Here is a 24,538-nt window from a genome sequence, read left to right on the forward strand (position 1 = left end):
AAAATTGTTGGTACCCTTCCCTTAAAGGAAAAAAAAACAGAACCTAAAAGACAAACGAACAAAAATAAAACATAACTAAATAATTGTTGGTACCCTTCCCTTAAAGAAACAAACACAATCGTTACTGAGAGAACCAGACATTGCTTTATGGTCCAACAGAATTAAAAATAAATAAATAAAAAACTAACTAATGAAACTGACCTGGACAAAACTGACGGTGCCCAGAACTTACCGGTAATATTTTGTTGTGCAAGTTTTTAAGGCAGTCAATAAAACCTTTTTTTTTTGTAACTCTCATTGAGTCCTGTGCACCTGTGGGCAGGTATTTTGGCCCACTCCTCTTGACCAATCTGATCCAGCTGGCTTCCATTTAAAGAGTACCTTTTCCTGACTGTCTGTTTTAGTGTTCTTAGTGTTTTGGGTCATTATCCTGTTGCGAGGACCCATGACCTGGGGCTGAGACTAAGCTTTCAGACACTAAAATCATGAGATTTTAGTAGTAGCCCCAGTCCATCTATACAGCTCGTCAATGTGCATGTTTGTTGTGAGGTTTCCTCTGGACTACTATTTTTTTTTAACAACAATTTTGCCCGTGCTGTGTACTAAGAAAAACAAACGATACATACTGTGAAACATTTGAGACTGTTGCATTCTGGGGCTGCCGTACAACATCCGGCACAGGGTGTCTTGAATCTGTGTTGGGTACAATGAAATATAAAGGAATTCTGGAGTGAATTGCACTCCCCAGTGTCAGGAAGCCTGGTCTCTTGGTCATTGGTCCTTCAACAGTCTTGAGAAAAGGATCCTTCAAAGGTAAAACACCTGAAGCAGATTGCTCATGAGGAGTGAGCTAAAATACCTGTTGACTGTTGCACAAGTCTCAAGTGTTACAGAAATAAATGTTGTCACAGTGATTGCCTCACAACGTTGTGCAACAAAATATTAAGGGGGCTCATTTTTGCCGAGGCCAGTTTCATTTTTATTATATTTTTAATGTACATGAATTCTGTTGGACCACACAAATAAAGGAATACAGGATTTTCACAGTTTTACTATTAATAAGAATAATATAATTTTGATAATCTTAGATATCCCTTTTTTTGTTTGGCATGACAATTTTGTTTGGAAATGCCCAAAACGTCCCTTTTGAAGCTATTTTAGGTGGTCTTTCCAGATCACTCAGATTTCTCATTATTATGTGACATGTAAATTAGCTTTGCTCTGATTGGATCGTTTATGTTCCAGCTTGGGTTTGATAGGTCCATATCACTGAGTCTGCTCAATAGATGTCTTGCTCTTGGATGCCTAGTTCAGACTGGAATCCCTGCACGGGTTTGATCGTGAGAGTTGTTTATATACATGGGACACAAAAAATATCTAATTTATAGGTATACATATATTGTGTTTTACAACACCACCTCACTACAGTTGTAACTTCCAACACAGCTGGTGACCAGTCCAGGGTGTATCCCGCCTCTCACCCAGTCAGCTGGGATAGGCTCCAGCACACCTGTGACCTTTGTGAGGATAAGCGGTAGGGAAAATGGATGGATGACTTCATGGACAGCTCTTACGGAATTTTTTAAAAACAGCAGTGTTAAGTATTTGGTATCTGTACATGTATTGGCATGAGAAAAACAGATTGTACATTGCAAATATTTACAGTATTTGTGCACATAGAGACAGACAAAAAAACAGGCTTCATTTCCTTGTCTTGCACACTGGACTGGACCATCAGAGTGTCCCCGTCAGCCAGCCTCATCCCTGCGGGTGGGTGGCCAGTTGTGGGGGCGCCTCGGTGGGGCCGGCGGACCGCCCTGGGTCCCTCGGTGTGGGACGTGTCCCGTCCACCGGGCTGCTCTCGGGTGAACCCCTGGGCCCGATCCCGCCCCACGATTGATTGGGTGGGGACCTCAGCCTCCGCGGTGCGGGCACAGCAATTACATGACACTTCTGTCAGTCTTTGGTTGAGACTCAGTCAAAACTCGGAAAGGCCATGTCGCTGTTCAGCTGAGTTGAGTGGGCGGATATCAGCCATGAAGTGCTCAGGTATAAGATATGAATTACCAAACTACATCACACTGTGATTTCAAATCCTGTCGTTTGCAAGCAGTTTTGGTATTCAGGCTTTTGTCTTGAAATGACAAACCGCATAGGTGTCAACCTTAAACCATGTCACAGGCACAGTTTGACCTATGTTGTGCATAAAACAGACAAAATGGATTCTGCTGTAAGGGCACTTAAATATTTGTTACAGTCGGTGTCAAGTTATTTCTGTGACCATTGTGGAATTTTCTTTTTCTTGAATGTATGGGTACCTACAATTACATCCATGTGTGCAGTACGTGATTGGAACATGAAAGAAACTACTAAACTCCTTAGAATGTAGATTTATTATATTTCTTGGCATGAAAAACACAATTGCTTAATTCCCACAAGGTTGATAGTAAATTCAAACATTGTTTCTTCTGGTTCCAAGTGCTTGTGATCCTCTCTAGTAGTCTCACATTGCAACTTTCTGGAATGATTTAGTCCCCTCTGGTTAAATATCTCAAAATAAGTCAACATTAAGTATCATTCATAATGAATGTTTGGTCACATAAGACTTATCTCCATCCAAAGAGTGGATGGGAGATGGCCTTTCATGAGGGAAACGTTTTCTGGTTTCTTACTGACCATTCTTAACATGAAGCATTTTCTCCTGAAATGAAAGGTTAAGAACACTTGTAAGGACAAGTACAATAACCAAAGCATACAAGTCAAGTCTTACTTTGATCATGGTTTCCAGCTTGATGGCATCGGCAGCAAACTTGCGGATGCCATCAGACAGTTTTTCAACTGCCATGCGGTCCTCATTATGTTGCCAGCGGAACTCCTTCTCATCCATGTGGACCTTTTGTAGATTGCAACTCTTTGCTGTAGAAACAAAAAGTCATGTACATTTTTTTACTGTACTCCATTTATGTTGTGAAAAGCACAATAGGCCTGGGTATTTATTTTAGTCACATCTCTTAAGTGGAATAGTATGTTTGCCCCAAATTAAATGCTGAGTTGATAACTCCAAATGTCTTCAAAACCATGATATATAAACAAGTGAAACAGAGGAACACAGTTATCACTTGAATTTGAAGACAAAAAAATATTACTGGCCATAGACAGCCACAGTATATTACGCTGGGGATGGTCTGGATTTTTCTCCAGCACGATGAGAGTGATGGTTGATCTACATATACTGGTGTCAAACTCAAAGCCCGGGGAGCAGAACCGGCGCGCCACATCACGTTATGTGGCCCGCCAAAGCACATTATGTGCGTTGACTTCATGTTTGTTGCTAAAATACCAAAATTGAAGATTGTCTTCACTTTCAATATCGCTGAGATAGCATTTAGTTGCCAATCCCATTTTTGAAATAAATGGAACAGCCAAACAATTTTTGATTTACTTCTGATTTCAAAACTATCCATCCATTTTCCATACCGCTTATCCTCACTAGGGTCACAGGCGTGCTGGAACCTATCCCAGCTGACTCTGGGCGAGAGGCAGGGTCCACCCTGAACTGGTCGCCAGCCAATCGCAGGGCACATAACCATTTGCACTCACATTCACACCTGCAGACAATTTAGTCTTCAATTAACCTATCATGCATGTTTTGGGGATGTGGGAGGAAACCGGACTACCCGGAGAAAACCCATGCAGGCACGGGGGAGAACATGCAAACTCCACAAAGGCAAAGCTGGATTTGAACCCGGGTCCTCCGTACCGTGCCGCCAATTTCAAAACTAGTTATCCAATAATATGTATATGTAATAAGGTGATCATTCATATTACATCAGAGTCAAAAAAGTCCTACGAGGGAAACCATAACTACAATGTGGCCCAAGGGTTTCAGACATGCAAACACCAAAAGGTATGAAAAAGGTGACCAAAAAAACCAAAACTAAAAATTGTAGGGGGGTCTGGGTGGGATCCCCTGGGCTCCCGCAGAGATGTTGTTTTTTAATTTTAACATAAATAAGGAAAATAAATTTTCTTCACGCAGAAAAACATTTATTTGCACCGCTCAAGGAAATGTTGACGTACAAATATAAGATAGTAATTAAATTTGCCTAATTTCTCTGTTTTGGCCTCCAACTTGAGCCAGGCCCATCTCCACCCAATGCCTGCTTCAAGCTGTGCCACATGAATAGCATCCTCCTCTTTAAGCACGCTCATTCTGGAAAAGAATTTACTAAAGTCCTTCTGTTCCACTTCATTTTTCACCATTACCAACTTCAAAGGCTAATCCCAAATGCATCCTCCAGGAAAATATTAAATAGAATATTTTTCTGTTTTTATGGGCCATTTCTGAATTTGAAGTTAGTTCATTCTGTTTTGTGACATAATCCTTAACATCCCTTAATACATTTAACATCCGTAAACTAATTAGATAATTGTAGCCGCATTTCCTAATTAATACAAGATGTAGTAGCAACTACACTCATCGCCGATGTTAGTGTGCTTCGCAGTTCTGCTTGGACCACAACCAGGGCCACGAAACCGCAGCAGCTCAACGTGAAAATACAAAATATACGATTCACGTAAATGGCCTATTTTAAGTTCAGAACGGTAAATTTCACCGAAAGGCGACTGAGTTGCATGTACGGAGTTTGACACGCCTATAGCTTTATTTAATCTTGAACCGTTTGTCCCGGCCAAAAATCCAAAATTCATGAGTGCAAAATTTGTGGAAATCGAAAACGCCTTTTCTGGGTCGTATAGGTGAGCACTGCAATGAAACAGACACTTCACACAGCAGTACCTGTTTCCACATTAAGCGTCTGTGTGACAGTGCTGTGGTCCTGGCTGAGTTCTGCAAGTAGCCCAGGAGAGATGGTGAGCAGGTCGCATCCGCACAGGGCTTTAACTTGTCCAGTGTTCCGGAAGGAAGCACCCATCACTACAGTGCTGTAACCAAACTTCTTGTAGTAGTTGTATATCTTTGTCACACTCTGTACACCTGGTTAAAAAAAAAAAAAGGCAGCATTGGAATGAGGATGTTCAGGAAAAGAAAACACAAAACGACAGAAGCAACCAGACCAGTTCAGATTAAAGTTACAAGAGATGCCTGTAAATTCAAAAGCACCAATCTTTTCATGCACAGACCATTCAAGAGTGTAGTCCTTTTTTCCCCTGGATGCAAAACATTATGCATTTATATTAGTTCCATTGTCCTGAGCCGATCACGTGAATTTAATCTGATCGATATAAGATGAAAAATGATTGACTTTTTAATTTTATTTTTAAAGGTCACAAAGCAACAAAATAATTCTGAGGTACAAAGATTGCCAAGTGCAGCAGCACTGCAGCAGCAGATGAGTTTTACATTACACAATGTAATATTTCCGTATGTTGGTGTGAAAAAGACCAGAGGCAGAAAAAAAAATAAAATAAAAAAAATAAAAAAATCCACATCCACACGATTGCCAGGATTTCCCCTAAAAGGCTCATAGTTTATTTATGCTCAACTTTTTCTTCAATCATGAATCCAAAAAAGGAGACCACTCATTAGATGATTGACAAAAGAGGAGCTTTGTCAGTGAGTCTGTGACCCAAACAAAGGTGATACCTGATGATGTCACTTCTACGCGACACAGTAAGGCCAGGTCAACATAGAAGCTGAGCCGATCTACTACTTTCTCTTATGTTCTCCCCCCCCCCCCCCCCCTTTTTTTTTTTTTTTTTTAAATAAAGACAATTAGGCCCGAGTGATGTAAATAAACATACTAACAAAAGCCTAGCTTTCCGCCAAGGTAAAGAACATCTGACACGGCGATCCACAGTTGTTATGTTGTTGCTGGGATGGCAAAGATTCTAGGACAATAATAGTTTTAGTGGGCTGTCTAACTAGTTGTGGAAGCATTTTCATTTGGAAAGTGACACTGAAACAGCGACTTGTAATGTTTGTAAATTGAGTGTTTCCCGTGGAACTGAGATTTGTTCATGTCAATACAAGACTACAGTAGTTGGTCTATATTCCATACCACACTGAAATGAGATTTTATTTAGGGTTCAGATTATAGGGGATGTCGACAATCATAGCCAACTGTGGGCCTTTAAAGCCCTTTGAGACTCTGAGCTATACAAATAAACGACTATTTGTGACTGAATATGGAGGTCTCTTAAAAGGTGGAGTTAAGCATTCTAGTTTTACTTCAATGTGTGAAATTGATTAACTGACCATTTAAGATCTTTATTTTGTTACTGCACTAAGCAGAATTTTTAGTTTATCAAAGACAGCTTTTCAAATAATTTGTTTGCATTATTATTTCGTGCAGCACTTCTGATATGCTGTAAAAAGATGTAATTTGTTTATTTGGTTTGTACCACTGCTGCACTAGACTTTTAGCCATACAGAAAAAGTAACCATGTTGGGATACCCTTACTTAAACAAAATTTAAGACAAAAACTATTTGGATGTGCTCTTTTTGTTCTTGACAAATTGCCAAAAGCAATCAGCAGGTCAAAATCAAGTGACTGAGCAAAAAAAAAAAAAAAAAATACAAAAAAATACAAAATAAATAAATAAATAAAGGAAGAAAAAAAATTATTGGGACATCCCTAACAAACAATTGACTGTCATATTTGGAGCTCACAGGTTCAATGTTAGAGTTTGAGTGTTTAGCATAATTTTGACAAATAATAGTATTTACATTAAAACAATGTGCAAAGCCACAATATTATCTCCTATCATGCAAGTCAAGCGATGAAAGGTGGAAAACTGAATGAAGCAGACAACACACGTACATGACGCTCACTGGCTTTAATACCCTTTATTCCTGCTCTGTATGTTCCATCCCATCAACCTTTCTGCATATAAAAACATTTAACGTTGTAAAAGAAAGTAAACAGATGTACACACGTATTACAGTTGGAAATTGAGATTAAAGACAAAACCGGTAGTAGACCCTATCTTCATAGAGGAAATCTATCACACTAAATAAAAGCAAAGTAATAACTTGCAGCCCAAAATGCAAGACTAAAGCATCATCTTATTCTAAAATACAAACTAGGAAGAAATGGGTTGAAATGGAGGGATAAGAACAGATATAAGTTTCACCCCCACCCCCAAATAAATAAATAAATAAATAAATAAATCAGTACCTGGGTCTTCGTGGGGCTCGTACGTTTTGCGGTCTGTGTTTTCCTTGTACCAGTCGAAGATGCGCCCCACGAAGGGTGAGATGAGAGTTACATTTGCTTCTGCACAGGCTACTGCTTGTGCAAAAGAGAAAAGCAGAGTCATGTTGCAATGAACACCATGCTTGTCTTCAAGCTCCCTGAAATAGAACAAAATACAATTTAGTCACACGCAAAGTGGAAATAAAAAACAAAAACACTACAGATGGAATCAATTGGCATTAGTCTGCCACCACAAATCATGGCCTGCGATTGGACCGTAATACAGCTTTACTCACATCCAGAAATCCAATTGTTTTGGCTCATCCTGCTGAGAGTCTGACAGTAAAAATAAAAATCAAGCTGATTTCACATCGCACACTCACTTGCCAGCTTGGATTCCCTCCCATGTGGATGACAGCTTGATCAGCACCCGTTCCTTGCTGATCCCAGCTTCTTCGTAGAGCTTGATGAGCCTCAAAGCCTTGGCCACCATTTCTTCTTTGTCAAAAGACAGTCTGAAATACAATTATTGTAATTTTAATAGTGATTCAGGGTAATGATACTGTACATCTGTTGATACCGAATTTAATCGCAAAGCAAAACCACACACTGGGATGCAATGTTCAGGCAAGATTGACCTGTCACTCTGACATCTGTCCCTTGCCTGCATGCATGTTCCACACAATTACAATCAAATAACTCTGACAAATGTATGTTCACTGTAGGGTTGCACAAAGTACCTACACTAAAACCGAAAAATTATTCGGTACCATCATTTTATGGAGTACTGGTATTTGAAAAGAGAAATGCAGTGACAAGCTGGCGTAACGGTGTCACCAGGCAAAAAATTGATCGTCCGCCAGAAGCCAAATGGACCCACTCTTTTCTATACGGTGAACTGAAAACCTTGTAACTAAAAAGTATGTCAGAGATCCACAAGATTATGGATGTGAAACAGTCAACGTCATGAAAAATAAAGCTGTGAACTCCAGATGTTTTGCAAAGCATTGTAAAGACATGCAAGCAGTTCAGGCCCAGGTGCTCTATCACAGTGAGGCGAGATGGCTCTCAAAAGACTGACACAAACGTTGTCTCACAGTATCACAAACACTAACCTTGTGCCGCATCGGTGTGTAGGGAAAGGAATCAGCGTTTTATAGCATTAGTTTCCATCCATTTAAAAAATAAAATAAACAAATATTAAAAAATATATCTCCAGTGCTGTGTGAAGTTACTTTACGTGCCGAAGTGCTGAGTTCCGGTGCGTACCTTTCAAAATAAAAGGCTACAAGCGTAAAACAGGAAGTCAAGTTAAAACTTGCATATATAAACCATTTGACGTGATGAAACAGTCCCAAATAACTATTTAACTTTTAGCTGTAACAAATAATTAATATTGAGTCAATTTGGTTAGTTCCACACACATTGCCTTTTAGTTCATAGGTTTGATATTGATACTGGTTATAAAGAACAGAGAGTCAAATGTTCATTTTAGTCTATGCTGCGGGCTGTGAAGAAAATTGATGTTCATAACTTGGGACACCTTTTATTTAAACCACGCAAACTTTTTTGACCCAACCCCCTAAAAGAATCGAGAATCGTTTGGAACCGGAATTGCTCAAATTCAAAGGATGCCCAACCCTACACAGCCAAGCTACGCAGTTGCATTGGGTCATTAGGGATTAAATAAGGATATTTGCTTGAAAGTAATATATTGTTTATAACAGAAGAAAATGCCGTCAAAAATAAGAAAACGGCATACCATGTGAAAGCTTTTATATATTCTTGATACATATACTTACTAGACCGATACAGTACTATGTCAGTTTTTGGCCACCACTCGCTTTGTACTGTAACCCATTTACCTTCAGTTAATAGCAGTTTTAAAACTTAATGACAGATACAGTTAGCAGGATTACACACACAAAAAAAACTATCGACATAACTTTGAAGAAGGGTGGTGGAGGAGACAAGCAAATATATTTTGCTGTGGATCTGAATTAGGGTGCAGATGCCATTTGTTTGTTTGTCACCATGGCATCAATAGAACAGTCCACTCCCTAGAATCATATTGGCACCTCCTGTCCGTACCAGATACACCACAAAATAACCTGCTAGCAACAAATAGCTGGATAAACACACCCATATACAAACTATAGACCGTTTTCACTTTTATTACTAGTTCAGCCTTGGTAGAGGTCTATGATATACGGTACTTGGTAGCATTCTAGTTATGTATGATCATGATGATGCTGCGAAAAAAAACTAAATCCTTTGGTGGCCTAAGAATTTTGTACAGAGCTGAATATATAAAATGTTCAGTAGTGTTAAAAAAATGTTAGCTGTTTTGTATTCAAATGCTCTAAAGCAGTGATTTCCAACTGGTGAAAATACGGTACTCTAGCCACTAATTTACTCTGTAGACAAATACAGTGCAGCTCAGCCTTTGGCTGGCAAACAATATGCCTTTTGCGGTACAGCAAACTAATTTGAAATGGCATTTAAAAATATAATATACTGTATATGTTTTTAGAGGCTATTTTTAAACTTCAATGAAAGTGGGTCACTACTGCAACAATAGGTACCTGCAGGTCTCGGGGGGGGGGGGACAACAGTTGAGAACCACTGCTCTAAAATAAAAATAAAAAACATTTTTTAAATATATTTCTTATCAAAAGTAGTATCCCTATTTTTAAATTAATACAAATAAAAAGGATATTTTAAGTTATTTTGTCAGTTATTATTCCACTGCTTTTTACTGACTTTTGAAGTTTTTGTTGTGGTATGGTTTCAGTACCGGAATCGAGGTACTTTATGCGGGTATGCAATCCAAGTCAAAATGATGGTATTGTGACAACACTAGTTGACTGTAATTTACTGATAGGAAGGGTCAAAAGGCAATAAGCTACCGAAGGCAAGCCAATGAATATGAACAAATGAGCTCAATGTACTGTATTCTTAAAATACTAGCTTCTGGGTTCACACGTCATCCAAAAATTACCAATCAGCTTTTGACAACAGGTGCCTCTACCTGGCATCCACCTCAGTTGAGACTCTGCCTGGGACCTTCTTGAGGATCTCGAGACCAAAACTCACATACAGCTTGTCCATGGTGTTGCTGATCTGCTTCTCGTCAGTTCTAAACAGTAAGGAAAGATGCTCCCAGTCAGTCACTTATAACATTAAATACATAGTTGTCTTTTTAACTGGCTTACAACTGCAAGCCTAAACACATGGTATAAACATGCAGATTACATGAAACAAAATTTGCCCTTAACCTCTTACCCGCCCTTGGCGATGCCATATTTGATGGCCTGATCCAACAGGTTCTGATAAGCTGGCATTTTGGCAGCAGCTAGGATCAGAGATGGGTTGGTGGTGGAATCCTGAGGCTTGTATTCATCAATGGCTGGAAGAATGAATTGGGGAGACCAACATATTAGCCAGCATATTTTGGTTCAAAACATCATACAAACTGCACACATACTGATGATCATGACGCTGTTTGCATATGACCAATTAATGATGAATGCCTGGAGGGTGTTTATGATCTGTCACTATCAAGGATTGTTAGGAGTTCCAACAAGTTTAATTTGGTCTTGATGCGTTCACAATGTTTACATTCGAAAGTTCATTAGTTAAAACTAATAAATGAGTACATTCCCTTAGAAATGTAGACTATCAATTTATCCGAGCTATTTTCAGAACATTAATGATAGACTGACTGCAAAAACTCAATTGTTAACACTTTTTGTGTGTGCGCACGCAGTCAATTGGCTGGCGACCAGTTCAGGGTGTACCCTGCCTCTCGCCCAGCGTTAGTTGGGATAGGCTCTAGCACGCCCACGACCCTAGTGAGGATAAGCGGTACAGGAAAATGTGCATGCAGTCAGACAAATCAATGGCCCACATTAGGAATATTATGCAAACTAGAATAACTTGATCCTGAAAATAAACTCAAGGCCTTTGGAGAAATCTATTGGGATGTAGTTATGTTGACCGCTGTCTTGCTGAAGACCACAGTTAGAACAACCCTGGATAAAAATTTGCTTCCTACAAATGAGTTGACAAAGTACAATAAGGTGCCATCTAGAGTACAAATGTTTCACAGTGTGCTCTAAAACCTGCTCAGTCAGATGAAGTTGCCTGACAAACCTTTTTTGATGAGGGGTAGGACTGTCCAATATTTATCCAAATATAGATCATAACTTATTTTGTATCAAATGTTTAACTCATGCTTCAAGAAATATGAGAAACATTTTATTACCCTGTTTTAATATCCAAAGGAAAATGAAGTTTTACAGTCTGCTGTGTTCTCAGTTGCAAGCATTGAAAGAGAACACAAAAAGCAAATCTGCATGAGGAAGGAATTAAATTATCAGATTTTACTTTACCTTACATGCCACATGAGTAATAGATCATTCATATGAAAGACCATTTGAAGATCTACATTGATTCAAGTCAAACCCACAGCCAGTGATAGTCTACAACAATGAAATGAACAAAACAGCATTTTAAATGCTGGGTTGGCCTTTCTCAATAGGTATTTCGCAATACGACTGAAGAGCCTTTTCATTCAACGCGTTGTGTGTCAGCTTACATTGTGGCAGCCTGAGCAGCACCAGTCAGCGCTGCCAACTCACCAGAGAACAAACCTACCCCTGTTCTTTTTTAACTCTTCCAATTATTAGGAAGTACCCACAGATTATTTCAACTGCGATTACATGCGAGCCTCATTAGCCCCTTGCAGATCTCAATTTGTAGGAGACGATCTGACCTAATTTTTTCATGTAACCAAATCCATTACACGTTCATTGATTCAATAAAAAAGTCTCATTACAGTGCAAATATTGGCCTGTTAAAATTTCCAGCCTGTTCAAACTAGGCTTTACACGATCAGGATTTTTGGGGCCAGTCACAGAGTTTAAAAAACGATAACCGATCACCAATCACAAGATGGGGCAATATGTCTATTTAAATGACTTGTTCATTTACTGTATATACTGTGTATATACCAGCATATATATATTATTGCATATACTTGTGTACTTTGACTTGTTCATTTATTGTATATACTTGTGTGCTGTATACCGAGTACTGTATCCATCCATCCATCCATTTTCTGTACCGCTATCATCACAAGGGTTGCAGGCGTGCTGGAGCCGTCCGTCCCCGCTCAAAATTATTCTCTAACATTTTAGACAAAAGTGAAAACATCAATGACCTCTAGGGGGCATTCAAGGATTGGCCACTGACATAAGTTTAGGTCAGATCAACAGTACAACATGACAGAAATGATGGGTGCTAACTTACTGTAATTAAATTACTTTATTGCAATTAAATTACTTTAATAAATACTGTTAATGACGTGCTTACTCTAACTTTCTCACTGTCCTGGCTATATGGAGGGGTGTTGTCCAGAGTTTGCGTACGTTTGGCTTTTCCTTTTTTTTCTTTTTCACGCTGCATTGCTTGAGCGTGGCATGTTCCTCGTGTACATTCTTCAGGTGCCCAATCAAATTTGTGTTAAAGCATTTAGATAACGTTACCCACAACGTACTTCAGTTGTGCGCAGACTGCAAATAACTTACGTGTTGTTTGTCTGAGACACCGCAAATAGTCCCACACCGACGACTTGTTTTGTAACAGACAAGTTTGAAAAAAACTATTAGCCGTCAGATAGTTACAGTACTGCGCCACAAGAAAAGGCTAAAAATAAACTAGCTTTTGGATTCATATGCAACGGTGACGCGGAGTTAAATGTATTGTGTGGATCTGATCGATGACGTCATTGATCGGATCGGCGAACGATGACATGAAAGCCGATCATCATAAAATCGGCCAATACCGATAACACCGATCAGATCGGCGTAAAGTCTAATTAATACCGTGATAAAACCAAACCGTGAGATATAGAAAACATTTGAGTGCACTTGACTGAACAGGGCAAGCAACAGGACACGTACCCTTTTAAAAGTTAACTTTGGGCCCTGCATGGCTATGGCAGAGAACACTTTTGCCCATGGTGTAAGTTAAAATGACAGAATAGTTTGAAATGTTATTTCAAGGTGAAAACACTGCATACAATCGCCTTTAAAAATAGATGTTGCATACTTTGAGGACGACACATTTCCTACAAGCCCGCCTTGCACAACAAACAAGAGTTAAGAAACTAGCCGGTGTTGCCTAACTAATTACAAAACTGAAGTTCTGTGTAACAACAGTAATTAATGAAACATTGTTGCCCGGAAGACAAACTAAGCCCGTTCTTTCAAGCTTCCACTATTAATCAAAAGCTGTGTACATTATTGTCTAATTATCACTTTATCAAACAAATTTCTTATATTAAAAGTTCCCAAGCTGAAAATTTTCTAATTCAGGTTTTTCATATTTATAAAACATTGTAGATGACACTTACTGCACAATTCATAATTTTAACAAAAATGAGGAGCAAAGTCTGAAACTGGTTGATTCCTGACTTCTGTTTCCAGCTAACATAAGCCATTTTGATCAAAATCCCTATGAGAGTGTGTGCCATAGATTTGATCATCTATGCCACAGACAATGATCCAATATCACTTGGTCATAAAAACTGATGCTTACTACAAATGTACCTTTGGTCACCTGCGTTTCTATGCCAGTGATGTACAACAAAAAGCTCTTCCCCTAAATGGCAGAATGAACAATTAACCTGCATATGCACTTGTTGCCACTCATACAACAGCATACGTGATAGCTGTGTGTTCCATTAAACAGGCTTAGCTTTCATTCTGAATAAGACAATCTGAGTAAATTGACATTATTTCAGTATGAATATTTAGTGACATTTAAGTTTGGCAGTGTGCCATGACATTTTTCTAATATAAAATATGTGCCTTAGCTCAATAAATGATGTGAAACAGACTTAATACACCAACAGAATGTCTTGAATTTTATACAAAACTAGTAATTTAAAAAAAAAAAACTCTTGTGCACTCTAGTCCAGTGCTGACATTTTGCAAGAACCATGCCTGACTATTAAACCTAATTCAGCTAGGGTTATCTAATGACACAAAATTACATTTATGTGATCATATTGTTCTTGAAACGCTGTGAGGTGTACACCAAACCATCTCTGGTTTTGTTTTCCAAATGCAGGCTTGCAGACAAACTGTCATGTCATCCTGACTGCAAGACTTACTGCGTTTACATCACATCCCGATTGAATTACTCAATTTATTTCCCCATCAAGAGCCACTGGTGGAAACTTAAATGGCATGTAAGCCGTACCCAGCACATAGCAGGAAGCAAAAACTAAAAAAAAAAGGTATTTCTTGCGCAACAACTTGGTCACAATTTTTCTATTCGTACGTATACCTCCAAGTTAAATAACATGAAAATGGATGGATGGAAGTCAGAAAGTTACTGACATTTTCTTTAACTTTACTTTATTTGTTTACTTACTAAGCCACAGGCAAACTTTTCGTGAACTGCCCCCAGGAACTACGCACCTAGTGCTTGATTAGCTAGGTAACTTTGCAAGTTTAGTAGGTTCGTGGGATTACTATTACTTGAACAATTAGTGGATAAGGATACTAAACCAACTTCCAACAACAGCCTTGGCTGGTGGAACTACACGAGCCTTGTTCGCTCGATGCTAGCATGTGTAGCCGTCTCGCTCGGGTTTATTACTAACACGGCGGTCATTCACATTAGTGATTAATCTAGCAATAGCATGCTAAACGGCTAGCATTAGCCGCTGGTGGAAGCGGGCATTTTACCGTTGAAGTCCCCCGTGTCGGCCACCACCACGGTGTACTTCTTCAACTGGTTGAGCGCCGACTCCATCTTTCGCCGTTTGTCTGGAGACACACTGAGCATGATGAGCGGGGAGGGTCTGACAGCTTTTTATATACACACAGCACGTGAGCGAACACGGAATGCGAGTCACGGGAGCGCGCAGCACGTCCAGGAAGCAGCCGCCGGGACCGCGCGCGGGCCACAACGAGAAAGTCAACAAACGTGTTGTCTTCGCATAATGTGAAAGTACAATTACAACGCTTCAGTTTTAAAAACCCTTTATGAATGGTATTTCATTCATTTTAGTGGAATGCTTGTAAAGTGACCTTCAATCCAGGCCATGGCCATTCTAGGATCAGAGGTTTAAGGGTGCTGAGCTCCCGGCCAGGCAAGATATTTTCCATCCATCCATTTTCTGAGCCGCTTCTCCTCACCAGGGGAGCGGCCATGCTGGAGCCTATCCCAGCTATCATCGGGCAGGAGGCGGGGTACACCCTGAACTGGTTGCCAGCCAATCGCAGGGCACATACAAACAAACAACCATTCGCACTCACATTCACACCTCCGGGCAATTTTAGAGTCTCCAATTCATGCATGTTTTTGGGATGTGGGAGGAAACCGGAGTGCCTGGAGAAAACCCACGCAGGCACGGGGAGAACATGCAAACTCCACACAGGCGGGGCCGAGGATTGAACCCCAGTCCTCAGAACTGTGAAGCTGACGCTCGAACCAGTCGACCACCGCCGCAAGATATTTTATTTTATTTTATTTTAACCGCAATTTCATTCCCACAACGTTAACATTTAATTTTACTGCAACATTTAGCCCATATAAAAAAAAGAAATCAAGGAGATTTCTAGTATTTTTCTTTTTTTTTGAGGGGGGGGGGGGGGGGGGGGGGGGGTGTTATGCAGACAGCAGAATTCAAGTTGGTATCAGTTTTAACATTCGAGTGTATTATTCTGCTAATTATTTTCAGGACAGTAACTCATACAAATATATGATGACATTTGTTTTGTTAGCAAATTCAGATACACAGTACTGCATGGGCGTTTCTAGCCCATTTTTGGGGGTGCTGATGCCCCTAAAATTTGAGAGATCAAAAACATTTTTTAAAAACTGCATTTTATTTTCAGTGGCCGACTGATTAGGACATCTGCCTCACAGTTCTGGGGAGTTTGCATGTTCTCCCCGTGCCTGCGTGGGTTTTCTCCGGGCACTCCCAAAAATATGCGTGGTAGGTTGATTGAAGACTCTAAATTGCCCGTAGGTGTGAATGTGAGTACGAATGATTGTTTGTTTCTATGTGCCCTGCGATTGGCTGGTGACTGGTTCAGGTTGTTCCCCTCCTCCCGCCCGAAAATAATGGGATAGGCTCCAGCAGCCCGCGACCCTCGTGAGGATAAGCGGTAAAGAAAATGGATGGATGCATTTTATTTTTAGGCAAGCTAGAAAAATGTCAAACCACAGTAGGTCTACTTGTAACATAATATTTTAACAACAAAAATACAGCTCCCCTCACCCCTGTTACCTCAAAAATGGTTTGCTCCACCCAGTCCTTCCGCCCTTTACCCAACTGGGCTCTGAGCGCTCGACCTACGCAGTGCAATACGTTTAGTGATGGGCACGGCAATTCTTTTGAGTGTACTGAATCATTCGAATCCGTGCTTTAAAAAGATTCGTTCAAAAGATTTGTTCACTGAATCGTTCAGTTATTTTTCACAAAATCATTCAAGTGCGAGGATTCCGCTTGACAGTGACTATTAAATACTGCTACTTTATAGTGTAGTACTTGGCTTTGTCCACATGGGCTAAAAACAAACGCCAAGTCAGAATATTTGTATTTGAATCACAGCAAATCGAAGAATAACATACTACTTACTTTATTCTGACAGGAGCTGCAATGCTGCTACGATGTGTTTACTTAAAAAATGACAAAATATTTCACGATGTTACTAGATAGTTTCTGCACATGTACACATTTTAACGCCACCGAGATCGCAAAAAGCTGTGGGAACAATACTAGTAGAGAGAGATGACTGGATGATGTTAGTTATGAGGTCAGGGACAGGAGAGATGGGGTCAAGTTTGCAAGTGGAGGGCTTGGAGCGAGGTCCTTGGCAGAAGGCGGAGTAAAACTTGAAAGTGAGTGGTCCGTTTGGATAGGGGAGCCAGTGAGGATGGACTAAGGCAGAAGGAAGGAGGACGTACTGGTGGATCCGTTTTATTTTTGCATCGAAAAATAACATAAGGGAATTACAGAAAGCAGATGAGTACAAGTGGGAGCGAATGGGGTCCGGTGGGCATGAAATATTGCCAAGCAGGAAGAATATTGCCTTGGATTTCGTTTTTATAGATTCGGGTAGATTTGACTTGGGTAAAACAGTCTTGATAGTGGTTAAGATGAAGACTACATGTCCTTGTGTATAATGAGTCCTTGGTTTTCTTATGGAGGCGTTCGAGTTGACGACCTTTGGATTTTAATTGTCGCAGTGCAGGAGGGAACCAGGGTGCAGCGGTGGTGAAAGCTACAGATCTGTTTTTTACTGGAAAAAATTTGTTGAGGAGATGCTGTTGATTGGTATTGTAGCAAAGGAAAACAAAAGCAAAGTAAATTGATTTATATAGCACATTTCATTCACAAGGTAAATCAATGTGCTTTACATGATCAAAAGCATTTGAAAAATGAAGTGAGTCTAGTGAGTAATGAGTTGGCAAAATTACTTATATTGACATTTATAAGCTTTAGTTCCTTTCCTTTACAATGTATCCTTTTATTGTTCCATAACTCTGGTGTAACTTCTCTAAGATGTCTAGCCATTGTTTGTCTTATCCAAGGACATTCCCAAATGGCTACAACAGCTTGCTGGGTAGCTGACGGGAATGTCCTGATTGTTGAAATTTATTCAATCTGACTGAAGGACCTTTTAAACAGTTTTTTTTGGGGGAGTTTCGGCTTTAGAGAGAGAGAGTGTGGGGAGGACAGCTGGCCATCTGCCCCTCGCGCTCCTCTGCTTCTTCTTTCTCCCTATTCCTTCTTCTTTCCCCCTAACTCTCACTGTTTCTTTTTGTTGCTAACACTTGACCTACGACATATGACAATGAACCGACAAGCACTGAAAGAAACCAGGGAACGAAATAGAAACAAATTGAAGAGACAATGAGGAACACCTGGACGAAACACGAGTGTCTGGAGGTAGCTGATTGGTCGCCACAAGGTAGAGGGTTGATAAGAACAGGAGGACACAATAACTAAATGAGCACAGGAAAAGACATGAACAACATGGGATACAGAAAACATGAAACAATCCAAACCAAAACACAGACCATGAACAATCGCGGGTGGAGAGTCCATGTTGAAGAGGCTGTTGATAAGAGTGGCGAGTGTCTCGGGTAATGTTCTTCTATCCTACCATTTTCTGTACCGCTTATCCTGACTAGGGTCACGGACATGCTGCGCCCTATCCCAGCTGACTCTGGGCAAGAGGCGGGATACACCCTGAACTGGTCACCAGCCAATCGCACCTATAGACAAACAACCATTCACACTCACATTCACGCCTATGGACAATTTAGAGTCTTCAAGCCACCTACCATGCATGTTTTTGGAATGTGGGAGGCAACCGGAGTGCCTCAAGAAAACCCATGCAGGCACAGGGAGAACATGCATACTCTGCCTGGCTAATTTTCTTGAGTTGGTGAAAAGATTTGGCCCGGGGGATGTTGATTTGGGAAAAGGTTAGGTTAGTCGAAAAGGTTATTAACATGTGGTCTGAAAAGGGGAGTGAGTTGGACCTGAAGTTGCGAGTTGAGAGCAGCAAGACTTTCCACTCCCCCAAGACCAGAGTCGCGAGCCTTAAAAATGTAAACAAACCCCAGCGGGGTCATCATTGAGGGCTACACAGTCCTTTGGAAGTTGCCACGTTTCTGTTATGCAGAAAAAGTCAAGCCTACGGACAAGGAGGAGATCCTGGACGAGATTTCCCTAGGTTGTGAGTGACTGGATGTTATAGGTCCTTCAGTTAAACTGTCACATTGTTTCCTTTAAATGCATGATTAAAATAACTTCAGATGTTCGATTTTCTTTTTTATTTAAAGAAATATTACAATATGTCAGCGGTTGGCACATCTGCCTCACAGTTCCAAGGTTCGCGCTTTGAACCTTAGTGGCAACCTTACCTGTTGTGGAGTTTGCATTTGCCACTGTGCTTGCATGGATTTTCTCAGGTACTCCGGCTTTCTCCCACATTCCAGACACATGGACATTCATTCATTCATTCATCTTCCGTTCCGCTTACCCTCACTGGGGTTGGGGGCGTGCTGGAGCCTATCCCAGCTATCTTCGGCCGAGAGGCGGGGTACACCCTGAACTGGTCGCCAGCCAATCGCAGGGCACATAGAAACAAACAATCATTCGCACTCACATTCACACCTACGGGCAATTTAGAGCCTTCAATCAACCTACCATGCATGTTTTTGGGATGTGGGAGGAAACCGGAGTACCCGAAGAAAACCCACGCAGGCACGGGGAGAACATTCAAACTCCACACAGGCGGGGCCGGGATTTGAACCCCGGTCCTCAGAACTGTGAGGCAGATGTGCTAACCAGTCATCCACATGGACATTATTTAATTGAAAACTAAATTGTTGAAAGGAATGTCAGTTTGGATGCTTGTCTGTTTCAATATGTGCCCTGTGATTGACTGGCAACCAGTCCAGGGTGTAGTCACCCAAAACCGGCAATAAGCTTCAGCTCCCTGCGTGCCTGAACAGGATGAGCGGAATATAAAACGGACGGATATATGCAACCGAAAAATGGATACATAAATGCTTTGATATATAAAAATTATAAAAAATATATGAAAAATAAAATTGGTGATTGGCTGGATTGTTTCTTTTGATTTTCTAATTGGTGTTCCAATTTGTTAGGCCAGCAATTTGTCGGTTGTGGAGACTGCAGCCTCCTGTTGGCAAGATTTTCAACATTTAAATTGCTCTGTAAACTACAAAGCAGGTTTGAATTAATGCCATTTTGTATATCTGGATGAAAGAGTGTATTCGTCAAACGTGCCAATTACATGCTAATTATTTTCCCAAATTCTTTGAGCCTCTAATTCTTCGTGGAGCTGGACAAACAATGATCTCATAACTGTTGATACTGTTCCACGAGCCCCAACTATATTTACTGGGCCAGGCCATTGTGAAAAAAAAACGGCTGCTGTTGTCATAGTTTGCTTCTCTCCGTTGGGAGCTTTTAATCTCTCCTTGGGTTGAGGCCATTTGAAAATGATTTAATACAAAAAAATCCTTGGTTTGAGTACCTTTCTAATGGAAAATTCCCTACACACCCACATGATTATGCAATTTTGTTTGCGTGATTATATTTAGAGCTGTACTGAGACCTATGTTCTCAATATATTCCTCCCATCATCATTTCAATAAAATTTGAATAATCCAGTTCGAGCAATCACTACTTTTGATATGCATAACATTTGCCTTTCATCATGTTTTTGTATTTAAAAAGCCATATTACAACCTGAAAGCTTGAGTTGCATAATGTTGCAGTGAACTCCATGACTAAATGCGCATGTTTACGTCTCAATTAGGCAATTGGTCGTACAGTGGTTCACTGCACTAAACTCAAATTGACTCTAGGATGAACTGTACTAACAAAAGTACAATAGATGGCTTATTGTTGGCGCATTGCTAAAGAGTCTGCATATTTAGCTGAATAGTAGCATATAAAAAGGTTTGGGTTTGAATCTTGGTACAGGACCTTTCTGTTTTCCATGTTCTTCCAGCGCTTGCATGGGTTCGATATCTGGCTTCCTTTCAGTACACAGTCCAAAAAAAATGTTAACAAAGACTCTGTGTCAGCTCTGTGATTGAGGTGGATCAGTGCGGTATAATTCACCATGAACAGGATTAGTGGTGTACAACATTAATGGTTGGATCGATGGATATGAGAGCAAATAAGTATTTTAGCACCACATTACTATGTCACAGTGTCCATTGACCTTTCAGACATAAGAAATGTGTTTCATTTATTACACATTGGGGAAATGCAACACAATTGTTAATTTGATAAAGTAGTAGATAAAGTAGTACAATTTCCAGTATACGAGTCCCAAGAGAAATAAATAAGTAGGTACAAGAAAAATATAGTGCAAACAGACTCACATGAAATCAGGTTGGTTAAAAAAATCTGAAAGTATTACTAATTCTAATTCATGGTTCAGGTATTCTCCATTGGTAAAACAAAAACAATGGGTCTTTATAATCTATAATCAAGATGGTTTTTTTTTGTTTGTTTGTTTTTCTTCATGGGAATCCAATCTCTGAGATGATTATGTTCCTAAAATGATTCAAAAGTTCAGGGTTCACCATTGCGTTCCAGGTCTTGATCTATCAATCAAAACAAAAGATATAAAAGGTCATCACTTCATCATATTTGCAATAGTAATCTGAAATTATTAGTCCTACTATATGGCCAAAAACATGTTTTGTGAGCCTGAAGGTAACCTTCAACTCTGATCACCAAAATGTAATCTGTAAATCCCCAATCCAAGTGGATATTTCTGCTAGATGTAATGATTCCCTCCAGGCATTCCTATTGCCAATATATTGTGTTTGTGAGTTTAAGATGACCTTAGAATAACCCCAAACTGGACAAGCAATTAAAAATATGATGCCTCTGTCCACAGCTGTAACTGGTTTTGAGTCTTAAAAACCAGCCAAATCCCCAAACAATGCAAGAAAATACTGTCCACACAAGATTGTGATTAAAAAACCTCCCATCGTGCTTAATAAATACCCTGTATTACATAATACTGTCCATCGAACCCAATGACCTCAACTGAATATAAATTCAAAGGGTTACTGTAATGTATGGTGAGTATCGTATGTTGTCAGTGTGTCTGCCTGCGATTGGCCGGCAACCGGTTCAGGGTGTATCCCGGCTCCCGCCCGAAGATAGCTGGGGTAGGCTAGCAGCCCGCGACCCTAGTGAGGATTATTGACACCATTAAATAGAATGAAAAAGAATTAGGGTTTTTTTCACACTGCATCAATTGAAAAGCCATTTTGCTGCTCCTTCTGGTGTGCCCACCTTGGCCACCTGGGAGCAGTATAAGACTGACAGACAGATAGACAGATACTAATTTTGTGTGCATGCATGCATGCATGTTCATGACAATAAAAGATGATTCTTCTTCTTCTTCTTCTTCTGAAAACATGCAAAGACTGAGAAGTATGTTGTAGCAAACTTTTTCACCTTTTCAGTTTTCCTGATTTTTTTGGAGGGCGTGGCTAAAACGGGTCCCAGCGGCACCTTGGCCCCAGAATGAGTCGGCCATCTTCCACTGTATGAAAACTCGAGCGCCTTTGTTCTCATCAGCAGCCATCCAGTGCAATTCTGACAGTTAGCTATCGAGTTATGCCTAAACCCCCGAAAATGCATCTTCCCTTGCGCAATAGTCCACTTGCATGGCCGCTTTAGACCGCCTCGTAGCAAGGAGGGGGGGAGGGACAAGTCTGACTTGACAGAGAGACACACCCACAGCATTTGAGAGCAGTGCGAATGTTTTTTTTTCACAATTTTAAAGCCTTTTTTTTACATAAAAGACAAAAAAAATCAATCAGTCAAGTTTCACACAGTTGTTAATAACACTCTTCTCTGTGGTGTCAAATTCATAAGCCATATTTATTTGTACTTTACAGGGGCTTTGATAGTTTGCCTGCTTTAACCCGGGCATGTCTGAGTTTGTCGGTTTGTGTTGGAATAATGAACTTTCCTGCCTCCCGGTCATACCTGCATGTCACCTACACAGCTTTGACCATTTTCATGTACCTCTGTGAGGACTTCAATTTATTTAAAGATGTGACCTTCCTTGCCTGTTAAATGAGCCTCCCCGTGCCAGGCAATCGCAAGTTTGCAATTCTCTTATCCTGGCTTGCACATACCTTTTTTTTTAAAAATTTTTTTTAACATGCATTAATTACCCAATATGAGTAATAACTGTCATTCTTTACACTATCTGTGAGTGGGTCAGGATTCATTACACTGACACACCAAGTTGCCTCCTGTGGGAATGGCGGAGCCCAAACTTCATAGGAATGTTCAGAACAGTTGCTTGATTAATTTAAAATGACTCCCCTTATGAGAACCTGATTTTTCTTTTTGTCCCCAAACTGCAGGAGGCCCACAAGAGCTGACTGTGTAAACGTGATGAATACCCCCACCCCAAAGACACACGCAAATATATCCCACACTCATATGCACAGTCCCTCTCTTTATTCCACAGTTTGAGTCAGTTTCAGTGTATACATTTCAACAGTGTCTGTCTTAACAAAGGACACATTTTCGAGCGATTTAAGGTCCTACTGTTTTTGCTGCCACTAGATGTCAGCATTTGTTTTTACAGCTCGAATGTCAGTCACATGTGCCCCCATGTGGCAGAAGGGAGAGAGAGACTCTTTGGAGAGGAAAAAGCTTGGGAAGTTTTGCCACACTGCAGGGAAGAGAAAGAGCAGCCGGCATAGAGTGAGTGAGCCATAAGTAAGGGTAAGTCATTTTCGTATTTGTCACTTTTCAAAATCAGTAATATTTAATTGAAAACATGGATTCTTCTAATTCAGGCTGCAATGTTTATATTACTTCTCTTTTGGTCAAGTTTACCATGTTAACGCACTGCATGGTGCCAGAGAACTTGTTTGAGAGTTTTAACACTGACGAATGGAAGCATTGGTGGGCGTAATTTGTATAATTAGGATGAGCATCTGTACCCTTTCACCATTTATCTTCGGTTGAATTTCTTGATGAATCTTGCACTTGCTCGACCTTAAATTTAATGTTCATAGTTGCTATGCATTTTAAAAGCAAATACCAAGTACACTGCTTCACTGCTTACTTACCGGCCACATTTTCAAATCTCCTTTCATAAACATGTTATGATGGTGGACATTGAGAGATCTGATAGGGCAAAGCATGTCTCCCTAGACCGCGATGTAAGCCAGAAATAAACTTGTGGATAAGAACATAATTTCCAAATACCAACCATTCCTGGTTCCCTCCCTCCCCTCAGTTTCTCTTTGTTGGAGGGCTTATAGCAACTTTGTGGGCCATAGGACTTCTTAAAGTTGTCTTTCAGTGGAATTCACTGACTGACAATGTGGTCCTTATGTTGGCTGTTTTTTGGAGGTTCCACATGTGCCCAAAATATGGTGTACAATTTTACATATGGTGCATTAATAATATTGATCACTAATACAGTGAAGGCAGGAAGTAAGTTCTAAGGATATGAGCTTTACCTTATTAAGCCAAAGAGGTTATATTTAGATTTTCACACATCTTTGTTTATAATGTATTTCTAATACTTCATATGAAGCCATAAACAGATCAACTGAATTACTTGGCTTTCGGCGTCAAACCTCAAAGTGAAAGCTTTGAGCTATGTGCTTGCTGTAGCTAATGTGATCAAATGTAGATGGAGAAACTTTGTATTTTATTTATTTATTTTGTTTGTTTGTTTAGTTAGGCAGGGCGGCACGGTAGCCGACTGGTTAGAGCGTCAGCCTCACAGTTCTGAGGACCCCGGGTTCA

The 24,538-nt window shown here is 40.2% G+C and overlaps 2 protein-coding genes across 2 annotated transcripts in view; one reads left to right on the top strand and one right to left on the bottom strand.

Moving 5' to 3' along the window:
- Positions 1-2,375: 2,375 nt before the first annotated feature.
- On the bottom strand, positions 2,376-15,096 carry taldo1 (transaldolase 1). Its single transcript, XM_061761424.1, has 8 exons — positions 14,919-15,096; positions 10,444-10,567; positions 10,190-10,297; positions 7,542-7,673; positions 7,141-7,316; positions 4,799-4,996; positions 2,771-2,916; positions 2,376-2,701 (listed from the first exon to the last, which is right to left on the bottom strand). Exons 1-8 carry the CDS (start codon positions 15,016-15,018, stop codon positions 2,669-2,671), a joined length of 1,017 nt encoding a protein of 338 aa, XP_061617408.1. The 5' UTR covers positions 15,019-15,096; the 3' UTR covers positions 2,376-2,668.
- Positions 15,097-23,366: 8,270 nt separating this feature from the next.
- The window catches only part of tspan4a (tetraspanin 4a), a 146,555-nt gene continuing 145,383 nt past the window's right edge, over positions 23,367-24,538 (top strand). Inside the window, exon 1 of the mRNA XM_061761448.1 lies at positions 23,367-23,500. The gene's annotated coding sequence lies outside the window, so the exon portion shown is untranslated. The remainder of the gene's footprint in view (positions 23,501-24,538) is intronic.

The sequence above is a fragment of the Phyllopteryx taeniolatus genome, chromosome 2 (genome assembly GCF_024500385.1).
Source record: "Phyllopteryx taeniolatus isolate TA_2022b chromosome 2, UOR_Ptae_1.2, whole genome shotgun sequence".
In the NCBI taxonomy this organism is placed as follows: domain Eukaryota; kingdom Metazoa; phylum Chordata; class Actinopteri; order Syngnathiformes; family Syngnathidae; genus Phyllopteryx; species Phyllopteryx taeniolatus.

What these genes read in the sequence shown, in the direction of transcription:
- taldo1 (XM_061761424.1), bottom strand. Translation starts at nt 15,018, where the DNA reads ATGCTCAGTGTGTCTCCAGACAAACGGCGAAAGATGGAGTCGGCGCTC. An exon ending in CGACACGGGGGACTTCAACG is followed by an intron (nt 10,568 to 14,918) that starts GTAAAATGCCCG and finishes TCATTCTTCCAG; the next exon opens with CCATTGATGAATACAAGCCT. An exon ending in AGCTGGAAACCATGATCAAA is followed by an intron (nt 2,702 to 2,770) that starts GTAAGACTTGAC and finishes CTTTCATTTCAG; the next exon opens with GAGAAAATGCTTCATGTTAA.